Source organism: Paramormyrops kingsleyae, chromosome 3 (genome assembly GCF_048594095.1).
Source record: "Paramormyrops kingsleyae isolate MSU_618 chromosome 3, PKINGS_0.4, whole genome shotgun sequence".
Taxonomy (NCBI): Eukaryota; Metazoa; Chordata; class Actinopteri; order Osteoglossiformes; family Mormyridae; genus Paramormyrops; species Paramormyrops kingsleyae.
In genome coordinates, this window is record NC_132799.1 from 32,114,691 (window position 1) to 32,128,984 (window position 14,294).

Sequence of the window (14,294 nt, forward strand, 5' to 3'; positions counted from 1 at the left end):
ATTTAGCCAATTGTAACTAATTTTACTTATGGATCTCACTGTTTTAAATATTCTTTTACATAGTTCCAAATTCAAACACACATCTTCCTATTGCTTGGCAATTGAGCACGCAGAACTGTTATCGAGATCTGTTTGACCTTTGGGTTGGATCACGTCAGTCATCTATGGGTAGTGGTGTAACTTTAGGGTTTAACCAATCTAATTATCTCCATGGAGTCTCCATCTGGGTCAGTGATGTCCCAAGTTTCTAGATAAATGTGAGACTCAACAGCCAGTGCTTCTCACAATCAAGTGACTCAAATCAACCTCACAATCAAAAACACTGAAGCACAGAATGCTGAGAATAACACTGCTGACAAAATATAATTTTATTACAGAACAAAGTAATCCAAACAAACACAGTGTTTCTTTACAATATAGAAAGAAAAAGAAACGAATAAATGTACAATAAAAATGGGACATAAACCTTGTGAAGCTCTGTAGTGCAACATACACTTCTGGGTTCATCCAAGTTACTTTACTGCACTAAATCAAATGCGTGTCCAATAATTTATATACTCTGGAAAAATAAAATGTATTGATTTGTTTCAGTCCTTTGGCCAAATCTTAAGTGTCACATGACTGGAAAATTCAGCGCACCAACCTTCATCAAATTCACTCATTTAGTGTATCAAACCTTACATTTTCAGCAACACCGTAATTCACAAGTAAACATTTACACATTCAGGTTACAAAAAAATAAAATAATAAAAGCCATTAATTTTGCATGAAATCAATAAATAAAATCAGAGCACACACACAATAACTGTTGCACTTCAAAGAGTTTGGTCATTACTTGGCATGCTCTTGGAAAATATAAAAAATATTACTTCATTCATAAATTATAACAAGAAATTACTTAAACATCAAGAGCATAAAACACAGACTTTCAAAAGAGTTTTTGTTTATCCCAAACATAAGGTACTTTTTCATTTATAGTGACACAAACGTTTATGCAGACATGTGACATCAAACCGTGGGGACTTGCATGCTTGAATGAGGGTTTGGTTTGCCTGAAATGTTCTTTGATTTGCTTTTTTAGGGACAAATTACCTGCTTTTTCCTCCTTGAGAAAAAAACAGGTCCCATCTGAGTGCTGATTTCTCGCTGAAACACGTGAAGACGCCTAGTGAGTCTATTCCCGTCTGCAGGCATCTCTGTAAACGAGCTACAGAAATTTCCCTCCAATTTCCCTCCTACAGCTGAATACTATTATTGAAAACCAGGCCACAAACTTTAGACCATCCAGAGGCCAAGCTAATATATGCTTATCACAGCCTTTCTATGACGCCGTTATCATGTCACCGTCATCTTAAAACAGTGAGAGGAACAAAAGCGTACATCTACATACATTCAGGCGTGGGAAAATAAATGCCATCGTCAGGTAGAATTCTGGTTCTTCGTGTTTTTTATGGAGATAGAGAGCGAACAAAAAATATCAGCAGAGGTGCTATTGTGATCTAAGTTCATCTCACGATCGTTGCACTGGTATTTTTTCCCCCCCGCTGATTCTATTTAACATTCCGCTTTGGTGGAAATGAAGGTTATTCTGAGAAATCTCTGTGTAGACTTTATCACATCTACAGCTAAACGGAGACCCGGACTGGGGGGCTGTCAGAGTAAGTAAAGAGTAAAGGTGTACCGGGCTCCAGCTTCTTCTAACTTTATTAGTACCTCAATGTTTCATTGACATTTAACAGACTAACTCTCGCTAAACGATATAAGTAGTAAAAAATGAAGCAATTCTCTGAGATTAATAAAGATAAATAAAATGACCATTTTTTAAGAATGTTTAGTATTTTTGTTAACAGCATTTATAATGATTCTTTAAAGCTTATTCAGACTTTCACAGGAAGACCTGGTTCATTACAGGTTCTGTAAACCAAGTCCTTCATACCGCTTGACTCCAGGGTCTGTTCTTGCTCCTCACTGTCCTCTGATGTCCCCTGTGTGGTCACAGCCCCCACCCCTTGGCTCCTGACCCCTGACCCCCCTCCCCAGCAGGCCACTTGGCCGCGTCTCCTTCCCGTCGGCACTGACTGGCAGACCGGGGTCTGTGTCGGATGGCTCCTCCTCCGCAGGTCACCCTTCCTCCGAACTAACCAGCCGGGCCTCGCTACGCCTCGTTCACCTTCTTCTCCAGCCGGTCGAGCTTCGCCAGATTCTCCTTGAGCAGCCTGGAGCCCGGGGAGAGCTGCAAGGCCCGCTGGTAGTACAGCCGGGCTGCGGCATAGTCCCCCTGGGTGCACGAAAACGCAACGGTGAGTCCCATGAGCTGGGGGCTTACGGCACACATGGAACCCCCAGCCCTCTAGCTCAAACAGACCTGCGGCTTTCTATCTCCAGCAAACCACAGTCCTCAAAGACTGGGTGGCTGTTTACAGAGCTTCAAAGAAACTACGGTATGTAAATCACACATACACCCCCCCCCCCACACACACTATTTATATCGCTCTGTTTATTTATTCATGTTTGCACAAGTTTGCTGGTACCTTGATATGTTGGATTCCTCCCATGTTCATCCAGGCCTGTGACTGTTCGGGATTAAGCTCCACAGCCATTTTATAACTCTGCGGAAATACAAATGAATGCAATATTTCACTTCTTCGAGAAGTGGGTGTGCAGAGCAGTTAAGTGACGCTGTAAAAGCAGTGCAAATGTAGTAATTCAATTATGACACTAGATGGCAGAAAAACTCAAGTCAAAAATATCACTCCAGCGCATCTTGATGTAAAAACAGAAAGCGGTGACATTCGATCATAAATGTGGCTCAGGGCCAAGAGCTCGGGCTTATCCCAGAAGAAGATTCCCAGGATAAACTATAAAATACCGCAGGATCTCCCAAATGTCCTTTAAATGCAGATCCTAAACCACTTCAGCACAGAGAGATAACAGTCACAGATAGACAAATGCTGCATAATATTTGTACTAATTCATGCACTTGCCAAATGCCGTGTTGTTCTTTAACGTCCAGTGCAGTAAGGCCCAGTCCCTTCAACAACAAACATGGAGGAACAGTTCTTGTTCAGATTTTCTTTAAGTACTAAGTATCTCAGATGTAGCTTGTACCATCTATGATACTTGTTTTCTGTACCTGCTATGAAGGACCTTTTTTCAAACAAATGTGACTATTCTAAGCTGCTTATCAGATACAAAATACAAACGTTTCACAGAGAGGCAGAAGTGTTATTCTGCACCCAATTCCGACACACTGCAGCTAACACGATCACTGTAGATCACATGTGCTGTAGCTAACACGATCACTGTAGATCACATGCTACAGCTGTCATAATTACGGTAGATCACACATATTATAGGTGACAACATCACTGTAGATCACATGTGCTGTAGCTGACATGATCACTGTAGATCACACATGTACCACAGCGGACATGATCGCTGTAGATCACACATACCGTAGGTGCCATGATCACTAGATCACACTACCGTAGTTGACATGATTGCAGTAGATCACACATGTACCATAGCTGACATCATCACTGTATATACACTGTAGCTGACAGGCAAGTTTTCTTCATGTAATAACACAGGTGTCTGTAGAGACTAGATCTCTGATTTGGTTTGGAAATGGGGACAGAAGAGTCTGGCTGGAGGGACATCATTTTTCTGTAATCCGACGGTGGTAGGTGGGGGATAAAGGAAAAGAGAGGATTAGGTGAATGGATCAGGTCATGAGAAAGGAGTCTGGGCCCTGGAACGCGGAGAGCGTTAGCGTAAGGTAAGAGAGTCGGGGAAGACAACGGGGGCGGAGGAGAAGAGCAGGCAGAGCATGAAGCAGAGATCACAGGGGCTTGTGGGAAGGTGATGGGCGCAGAAGCGGGTCCCCCACCTGGAAGGCACGGTCCAGCAGGTTCATCTCCCTCAGCTGGTTGCCCTTGGAGAAATGCAGCTCAGCTCTAACGCCGCGGTCCTTTGGTTCCTGCTGCAGGGCTTTGTCCAGAGCCTCGAGTGCCTGGCAGAGAGCGTCAGCAGCAACACAGACAAACATTCAAACAGCCCTCTCACAACACCGCCCAACATCCCCTGAAGGGGGCGCTAATGCCCCCAGGCACCAGACAAGCCGCTCAAAAAAGAGCTATTTACAGCAGAGTGGTCCACTAAGGTTCCCTGTTAAACTCAGCAGATTTATTGTACCTTTTAAACTACACCTTACAATAATCGGCTCCCGAAATAGTTTATCACCTAATTTAATTTACTTGTTGACGACGGAGACCACTTAGAGCCAGCAGGAGATAGACTTGGGGGCTTGAAGAAGGTGAGACTCGCTCTGTAACATAACTCATCGCAGGCAGAGCCAAAGCCATCTAATCCCCCGGTACCAAAATTAATCAGTCATTTTAATTTACTGTGTACTGTGGGGGGACTTAATTCCCACAAAACTAGAGAAAAACTTGACCCTGCAGATCTCTGTGAAGCAGAGGTCTCAGACTGCCTCAGGAAGCTGACGGGAAACCCCAGGAAATGACCTTCAGTGGCACACACCACCCCCCAGTGATGAAAGGACTCGTGGCCGTCTCATCACAGCAACCCCGCTTTATTTTAGGCATCAAAGGAGAGCAGATGCAGCCTTTGGGGCTGTACTGTGATGATGAGGAGTCCGAGGCAGAGGAGATGGTAAGGCTGTGGACATCGGGGGCAGTACAGGGTGGGGGGAAGGTGAGCAAGATGGTGAAAGAGAGAGAGAAAGAGAGAGAGAGGGTGACAGAGGGAACAGCGGACAGAAGAAGAGAGAGAGAGATGGTGAGCGAGAGAGGGCGACAGAGGGAAAAAGATGGAAGGGGAAGGGGAGAGATTGATAGGGAGGGAGAGAGAATGAGAGGGTGTCAGAAGAAGAGGTGATGAGATGTGAGAGACAGGCAGGGAAAGCAGGCAGAATGAGAGAGGGAGAGATGGCGAAAGAGAGAGAGAATAAGAGAGTGATGGGGATAGCAGACAGAAGGAGCGGGGGACAGAGTGAGAGAGAATGAAGGCGGGTTGAGCTGGAAGAATGAGGGAGGGTCTGAAATGAAGGGGTGAGGACCTTGTGCACGGTCCCGGCAGACGTGCTAGCGAGCGCTATAGCCCAGCACTAAGCGCTGTGCTGCCCATCGCACGCTGGCTGCGGGTGACCGTGACCCCCTGGGGCGGGTCGTACCTCCTGGGAGCTCCCCCGCTTGCTGTAGACGGCGGACAGCAGGCGGTAGCACTCGATACAGGCCGCGTTCCTCGAGATGATCTCGAAGGTGATCGACTCCGCCTCGCCGGTCTGACCCGCCATGGCCAGCACTTGTGCCTGAAGCCGACATCACAGTGAGCGGAGACAAGGGATTCCAGGACAATTAAACAGGAGACAGCCCCAGAGACAAGGCGCTTCCTGTTGTCAGTAGAGCCACGTAATTATCAGCCGAGCCAGTGCCGTGCTGTTGTAAATATACATGGTGTGTATAACTGGGCCAACAATAAGCAGCTGGACAGCCCGGCCTCACCGACACCCCCTCACATCGCTCGGTAGGACAGAAATCACAGAGTGAACTCGATCGCCTCAAACACGTCCCCACCCCCCCTCCCAAGGTCTCACAGAGATGACCGATCCCGTACTGGCATAAGAAGGGGGGGACCTCCAGAGATTCGGCCGCACAACCCAGACATGCAATTAAATTCCAAATTTTTTAGGGCCCCCGAGTGGAATCGCTCTAACTTCCCCCCCCTTATCACCACCCCTGGGTACGAGGGTCACAGGAACCGTGGTGACACAGTGAACAGTGCGCTGAAGTACTGATCTTGTGGGCGGCGGCTCAGAGGAAGTGACATCAGGACGAATGCGGACCCAAGGTCCTGTCGGGGGGGGGGGGGGTCACAGCATTCTTCCACATTCCTCGTGTGATGCCTAAATTTACAAACACTACATTCAGCTCCTTCCTCCCTGCTTGTAATATAGCCAGGATTTTTTATAATATCCAATCCACATCACGATTTCTCAAGCAATGCAAGCGAAACTGTCTCCTTAAAAGGCTCCTGACAGATAAGCGTCAAATCGAGAACTGCAAAGTATGTCCGTAATGCTCGCCTAGTAAAATATATGCTGCCGGCATAGTGAAGAGAAGACTAAACCCAGCTCATTGGGGGGGGGGGGGGGGGCATGCTGCGTTACATCCAGAGAGCGGGCCCTTTACCGCGCAAAGGCTTGCGAGAGGCGCAGACTTCGTTGCGGTGATCAGGCAGCTCCGCACCGCGCTTGTCTGTAAATTCTGCGATTCTGAGAGAAATCAGGCCAAATGCTGCCTTAAAATGAGAGCAGCCCAGACACCGTGGGGCTCTGCTCACACGATCTCAAGCGTGGGGAGTCAAATCCCAGGAGGGTGACTGCTGGTGCACCCTTGAGTAAAGTACTTAAAAGCAGCTGCTTCAGTCGCAAACTACAAAAAATGAGTAAAACAGTCACCGCTGACTGCAAGTCATGAAAATAAATTTGAATCTGAATGTGGATATTTATGTGCATTTTCAGATTAGGCCCTGGTTTAGAAGAACACGGAGTGTAGAAATTCTGCCCCCCCCGGGCAATTTTACGTAGGTGCTGGGCCACCGCAGATCCATGCCAAGGTATCCATGCCCCTCCAATGCCCCCCAGCAGCAGTGTGGGATTTTGCCGCTCGTGACCCCACCCCAAAGTCCCCCGCTCACATTCCTCACCAGCGCCAACGAGATCTCGGTGCTGTCGGGCTGAAGGCCGGCTGCTTGGCGGTACACCTGCAGCGCCTCCTCGTGGCGGCCTGTGTTGTAATACAGCGCCCCCAAGGGGGTCAGGATCTCCACTTTCTGCGTCACCTGCAGTGCCCTGGTAGGCGGAGACACAGAGGCGAGGTCGCACAGGTCAAATTCCCCCCCGAGGGACCCAGAGAAAATCCTGTATGCTTACCGTTTCCCAAAAGGCATTAAATACTAGTGACGGCCAAATGAAACTTCATGAACCATTTGCTGTATTTTCTGACCCCACTAGATGGCGCTCTTGGCTTGCTTTGATGCATGCTTTGAGCCCTTTTATGAACAGAGGGCACCATCTACTGGTCTCAGAAAAATAGCAAATGGTTCACGGGGCTTCATTTGGCCATCACTACTAAATTCCAGTCCCAAAGAATGTGATGTGCTCTCCTGCCTTGTATTTTTCTGGTGTGTTCGCTTTAAGACACTTAGATATGCCCAGCTGTTAGCTACCCCCAGCAGTGACATCATTTCCTGCCACTTTCCACTCACTTTTTGTACCAGGCCTCAGCCTCCCTGTTGTTGTTTGAGGAGCGCAGCAGCCGACCCAAGTTCACCATGGCAACGTAGTGCGTGGGCTTGAGCCGCACGGCCTGTTGGTAGTGGACAGTTGCCCCTTCCCCATCACCTGGAAAGCCAAGGAGGAAATTAAGGAACCGGACAAATGCTAAAAAGTCAGAACCTGCTCCTCTTAGGCACAGGGGGAATTACCAAGGAGGCCAGAATGTCTGGGTCTGCTTTTTCAGGGAGTAAACAGAGCCTTCCAGAAAGTGCTCTCCAATGCACAGACCCTTACAGGTAGGAGTCAAACCGCTCATTTAGCAGACCCCGGTACACACCTGTGTCCACGAGAAAAACTCCGTAGTTGTTGTGCAGATCCGAGCTGTCTGGGCAGTTCTCGATGCCTTGCAGGTAGATGTCGTCAGCCTCTGCAAATCTCTTCTGTAGCGGTGAGACCACGACAAATGGTGGGAGATTATTTGTGGGGGAAAGAGTGAGGGGGGAATCGGGAGTGTCAGCTGACCTACAGAGCACCTCCCACTAACATGTCATGTGACCACACAGCCGCCCTCGCTTTCCATCTGTGTACAGCGATATGCTGGAGTGATGACCTAAACTTGGCGGTAATGTAACGGTTGAATCATCTTGCTAGGGACTGGGGAGCCAGCTTTCTGCGCTGAAAGAGCTGCTTCTTAAAATAACTGGATGTATGATTAATGATCACAAAGGGTAAACATATACAGTCGAGCAGCTTTTCCAGACTGGATGAAGATTTTTTTCATGCTCTGTGAGCAGGTTAACGCCACTGAGCTGTGTTCTGAATAATCTGAGCAGCGAACAGCTGATCAGCTGCGAGATACAGTAACTAATCAGGCCCCTGAATAAGCATATGGCCGGGGAATGAGGAGTCATGCTGGGGAAGGGCTGAGTCACGTCGATACTGACGCCGCGCGGCGGAAGGGCGTCTCGGCACCGAGCCGAGGCGTGTTGGGTCCGGGCAGCGAGACATGCTGCGTAATCTGGAGCTTTTAATTTCGCTTGGCGTCAGAGGCCAGGGTGGTGGTTGGGGGGGTTGGGATGAGGGCTCAATGCAGGAGATGGTGGGGGTCCACTGGGTGGAGCTCAGAACTGAAGTACTGCATAAGTCTAGTCACCAGGGGGCGCTGGTAGATATTCTAAGCCCCCTGGCAAAATGTCAGCTTGCGGTCCCCCTCAGCAGATCTTGCTGAGCGGCCCCACCAATGTTATATATGGGGGCCCCTATAAGGGGCCGGGCCCCGTGAATATGCCAGGGTATCCACGCCACTCTGACGCCCCATACTGGATGTGCCTTCAGCCTTCAGTGATGGTGTCTCACCACTCCCCCATCCCCCGTGACCCCCCCTCTCTACATGGCCGGTGGGCAGAGTTGGCGGGGGTCACCTGATCGGCGTACAGCGATGCCAGGCTGGAGTAGGCGTCCGCGAAGTGTGGCCCGAATCGGATGGAGTCCTTCAGCAGTCGCTCCGCCTCCTCTTCTTTCCCCTGAGTCCTGAAACACCGTGGGGGAGGGGGGCTCTCACTGTCGGAGCTGAAGGAGGACATGACGGCACAACACAGACGCAAAAGCCCAGGCCACCGACCCAGAACGTCCAGCCACAAAGTGCTGAGTGCAGATCAGCCTGTTCCTGTGACATTCTGCAGCCGAGGGCCGCTCGTGAAGCTGTAATGCAACCCGGGAAATCTGAGCCAGATTCCAGACCATCTAAGCACCCAGCATTCCGGTCTGCCGGTTTTTCCTGGCCTTTCTGCCCCTTCCAGGTACTCTGGGATGACATGGTTGTACATTAAAGCTGACTGAGGTCCCCCCCTTGCTCCCAAGAAGGTTTGTAATTATATCTTTGTGGGGACTCTCCATTCATTTCTATGGTAAAAACTCTAATCTCAAGATGATGACCTTACCCCCTATCCAGCCCTAACCTTAACCATAAGTAACCAAACCTTTGGCATTTATAGTTTTTTGACTGCATTCACAGATCTTTGTGGGCACCCGAAAAATGGTCCCCAACGTCAAAATAACAGGTTTTTATCACATTGTGGAGGACATTTGGTCCCCACACTGCAGAGTCACAGATTGTATTTACCAAGTGCACGCCCAAACCAAGACAAAAATTAGACAAGACTAAATGTAACTTGGTAAAAAACAATAACGACAAAAAGAGTGTCATGGGGCAGCCGGTAACTACACAAAACGGCAAGGCAGAAAATACGTGACCTTATCGAAAAGACAGACTCCATTAGGGAGCCGGAGTGTGATGGATCCCCTCGTGATAAATCACCTCACATGATCGAGCGGCCCCTTCTCCTAATGCTGGCAGTAAAAGGAGAGACTGTGAAATCTACACATGGGAGTTAGCTCTGAATGCGGCATCCATCCATCCATCCATCCATCCATCTTCCAACTAGTTATCCAATACAGAATCATGGGGCAAAAAAATTCAATGTAATCATACAAAACTATTAAAAACAATTAAATGAAAATAAAAAAATGTATATATTATATATAAATATATATTCTCAGTCAAAATATGTTCTCAGTTTTGTTTTAGAACACAGACTTAAAACAAGGACAAGGTTTAAATCTTGTGTTAAATGAATCTGAATCGCTGCACCTTTACCTGGAAAAAGGGTAGAATGCTGAGCCCTCTCTGTATAATTACCCAGCAGACAAAGACAGCATGTCAGCAGCTTAGCCCCCGGTGGGGGCTATTCCAGATGTTACGGCAGCATCGCTATCGCAGTCTGATTAAAACGTAATTCTGTTTGATTCACGGAGCTCTTGCCGGCGTCGGGATCCTGTCAGTTTCCTGGGTGCGTTTCCCTCCCTGATTCCCCGGCACTGATTAATGTTTACTTCTGTTTTTCCACAGCTGGCTCCATGGTGACGTGGGAGTGTGAGATGTGTGCAGACCGTGATTAGTCATTAATCAGTCCCTGACCTTTGGGACACACGCTTACAGTAGCTCATGGGTGTATGCTGACAGAGAACCGTAAAACAGACATAGATGAAGGCCCTGTCCTTTTACAGAGACCACCCAGGTGAGCCTGGCCAGGGGTACGAAAGACATTATAGTATATCAGCAGGTTTCAGTTGTGTACTATAATTAACATTATAACTAATAACATTATTAAATACAAAAATCCATCCATCCATCCATCCAAACAGAACAAGGTCACTGACCTTTATGGAATATTTAAATAACTTTTCCTGAAATTACATTTAGCATTTTGATTACTTACATATAAATAATTTTAACGCATTATCTGTTAATCTATTACTGAATCTTTCCATACAGCCAAACAGAATCACCTGCTGTATTCGACATCCATCCATAAAATATGTCTAGCTATCGGTACTGGCTGTAAAATCCCGTGTCACCCCGTTCCTCAGCACAGCTGAATATGGAGCGACAGGAAATAAATGTTTTCATTGCCTTTTACTCACTCAAGTGGTTTAACAGTAACCATACCACACTGAACAGTCTTCAGTCAGGCCCTGACACATCAAAAGTGCTGGGCTTGCGGTACATGACATCTGCACTGAGCTTCTCTCTCTCTCTCTCTCTCTCTCTGTCACCTTGCCGTATACGTACACAGTCCTCTCACTGTAAACAACACCCCCACCCCCCCAGCTGGCATTCACTCTGCTCCAAACTGCACCCTGCTTAACTGTGTGAACACCAAGGAGGCTCTGTCAGGTGGAGGTAATGGAGTGGGGGGTGGGGGGTGGGCGCTTGCCCAGATGTGGTCTCCCGCGGGACTGTGACTTTCACACCCCCTGACTGGCCCCACCGCTGCATTTTAATATGCAGACGTCACAGTCACTGCTCTGGTACCAGGTCCACAGTCAGCCCTACCAAGACTCAAGCATCTCCATGACTACATTTCATCACGAATACAAAAAGAAGTCAATTTACCACATTACCCATAATGCCTAATGTGTAGTAATTCACCTCATCATCGCTCTCACCTGGTATTAGCCTCCCAGAGGGAGCCGGTCTCCTTCCTGCTGATAATGATCATTGCCAGACCACACGCACATGGTATTTTCTAATAGCCCAAATAGGGCTCTATCGGGAGGAGCCAACAAGTGGAATTTACTGAAAACAGGAAACACACTTGCTACACTTAAAGCCATTTTCTCCAGCTGGAGGTGCACATTTAGTACCAGTGGCTACAGTACGTGCAACCAGAGAACCATGGAATTACTGTGTGTTAGTTCAAGCTTTATTAGTACGAGGACGTGAGATTAGCAAGGCCTGAATTATGCCGTGTTATTTGGTCTGCAAAGACTAGGCTATTACTGTGCGCATGTGTACTCTCTCTGCTTCACTTCAGCGCTCACTCCGCCCCACTATGAGGTCATCAAAAAGAGACATCTGAACTAGCCAATAGCGGTGCAGGTGCTGGGTGCCTCTGTGTGGTGTGGTGCCCAAGACCCCAGGGCTGCTTACTTGAGCAGGTTGGCCAGGTTGAAGAGGGCTCGGTTGTGCTGGGGGTTGATCTCCAAGGCCTTCCTGTAGTAGCTCTCGGCCTCCACTGGGTGGTGTGTCAGCGTGCCCAGGTTGTTCATGGCGCTGGCGTGTCGTGGATATAGCCTGTGGAGACAAGAAGGGCCCAGAGATGGAGATATGACGGTATTGTCTCCATAGCAGCGAGCACTTACTAACAGAACTGTGCTTTAAACCCCTATTCATTTCTGTGAAAGTACATTACTCTGCTCGGCTGCTCGGCAGACGTGTAATCTGAGGGGTGACCTTTCCGTCACAGTCCCTACACTTTAGCCACGGGATATTTTCTGACTTTTTAGGGCTGTGACGACAGGCTGCGATCTCCTGGGATTTGATCCCCACACTCCAAAGACCTTGAAGGCAGTGCGGTACCAGTGTCATAGTATTGATCTAACACTTCCTGTATCTGAGGGTTTCATGATATCCGGATACAGGTCTGGAATAAGAGGCATTTAAAATATTTATCTAAAGGGAACTGAATAAAACACAGATTTTATCTCTGTCTTCGGGCCTGTATGACATTTATCCTCAATATCCAAAAGACAGAAAGATCCAGCCAAGACAAAATATGCTGCATGAAGAATATCGACTCGTAGGCGGTTCATCTGGAAATCACTGCGGCTCAAATGCAAGCTATAAGGAAGAGTGATGTTTCCTGGCATGAGAACAGCCATGAATTATGAAGTGTACTGCACCGAATAAGCCGGGAGAGTCGGTCTGCGGACGTGTCTGACTGATAAGCGTTCCTTCGACGTGGAGAACGTCTCACGTGCAGTGTCTGTGTCTTAATGATGCGGAGAGCCCCCCCCCCCCCCCACATTGAGCCAGGGACGGGACTACCAGTGGCGAGAAGAAATATTGCAAGATATTTCGGCCACACAGGGAGGTTAGAACAAGAAGACAAGGAGATTTTGGAAGCGTGCTGAACAAATGAGGCCCCAAAGCACTGAGACCAAGGTGGCCTAAATCGTTTAGATGGCCATCATGGAGATTAACTGCGTCTGTTCGGCGGGGGGGTGCCTGGGAATGTTCAGCTCAATCTGTGATCTGCTCACAAGCGGCATTAGGGAGCAATCACTCAGGCCCACCGCGGCGAGACGGATCTCCATGGAAGCCAGCCCGACATTCAGGATGAGGCTTCCAGCACAGTCCATAAAAGGCACGCACTGAGCTTTCGGCATGTGACGACATCGACAGAGCCATGCTGTCACTGGAGCAGTTCAGGGTCCGGATTCAACAGTAACCATACCACACTGGCAAAGAGGCCAGCTTCTCCCTTTCGCTCCGGAGCTGGGATTCTGTGCCAAACTGCCCAGCCGGAGATGCTGTCACAACGACTGAGGTATATACCTTTTTCCGGAAGACTGCAGTAGGTCAGCCAGTGCTGGGAAATAAATAAAGCGTTTTTTTTGATCCCCTACCTCAAGGCTGGTGACTGACTTTATTGATCAGCTTGTGGGAAGTAAGAAGACAATTTCCTGTGTGCTGACCACAAGGTTCAGGTGGACAGGGGGAAAATATGGCCGAACAGAGCACCGCTAACCTTAAAATATTCTTGAATGGAGACTTTTTACAACCTTTGGTGTTCGTGTGAAGCACAATCCTTTAACACCGGACACTGGACTAGCTCTGAGGAGCATTTCTAGCAAAATAGAGCTGAATTCCACTGGCATCCAACTCCAACAACACTGAGGAATCAGTACACCAGGGACTGCTACAGAAGGCATGAGATTCTAAGGTAAACAGGTCTCACGGCTATGGTCTCCTGGGCTTGAGCAAGATCTTCACTCATCTCTGACACAGCAGGCTGTATGTCTTGGTACTGACCAGTCCAGGTCTCCTTAGGACACAGAGAAAGGTTCTGGGAAGGGGTGGAGTCCCACTCAAGGATGGGCAACCTTCCCTGCTCACCCGTATATGGTAATGCCAACATGGCAACCCACCGCTGGGTTGCCATAGCACCAGACAGCAGTGAGAAACGTGGAGGAGAGAAGAACCAGGCAGCTGAAGTCTTTGACACCTCCAGGACCAAAGGTGGACTTATTGCCTGGATAAATGCTGCAATTATTCGATGCCAACTTTAAATAAAACCTGGTAAAGCACAAACAACACAAAGGTACAAGTGCAATAGTCTGCGAAATGAAATGGACTTCTCTTTGGGAACACCAAAATTGCTCTCTCCCAGAGTGTTTCATGACACGGTGTTCCTCTGATCTTCTCTGTTCAGCTGGTGGCTCGCATGTCCATCAGCAGTGAGGATACGAGCCACGATTACTACATCATGCCAAAAACTGGCCTTAGAGAACAAATATCTGCCCTTTCCTCCCCTTTGTCGTCCTCCTCAATCGGCAGGCTTTATGAACTCATGCGATCTGTAACCATGACGACGCCTTCCGTGTGCACCAGCTAATGTGTCCCCTTTGTTTGGACATAATGGCTAATGTG

The 14,294-nt window shown here is 48.2% G+C and overlaps 1 protein-coding gene across 1 annotated transcript in view; it reads right to left on the reverse strand.

Annotated features, from left to right (window-relative positions):
- Positions 1-350: 350 nt before the first annotated feature.
- The window catches only part of tmtc1 (transmembrane O-mannosyltransferase targeting cadherins 1), an 87,512-nt gene continuing 73,568 nt past the window's right edge, over positions 351-14,294 (reverse strand). The window contains exons 11-19 of the mRNA XM_023810973.2: positions 11,793-11,936; positions 8,722-8,830; positions 7,638-7,740; positions 7,291-7,426; positions 6,730-6,874; positions 5,195-5,332; positions 3,890-4,012; positions 2,532-2,609; positions 351-2,278 (exon numbers count right to left, since the gene is read on the reverse strand). Of these exons, the coding sequence (XP_023666741.1) occupies positions 2,156-2,278; positions 2,532-2,609; positions 3,890-4,012; positions 5,195-5,332; positions 6,730-6,874; positions 7,291-7,426; positions 7,638-7,740; positions 8,722-8,830; positions 11,793-11,936 (1,099 nt within the window). The 3' untranslated portion in view covers positions 351-2,155. The remainder of the gene's footprint in view (positions 2,279-2,531; positions 2,610-3,889; positions 4,013-5,194; positions 5,333-6,729; positions 6,875-7,290; positions 7,427-7,637; positions 7,741-8,721; positions 8,831-11,792; positions 11,937-14,294) is intronic.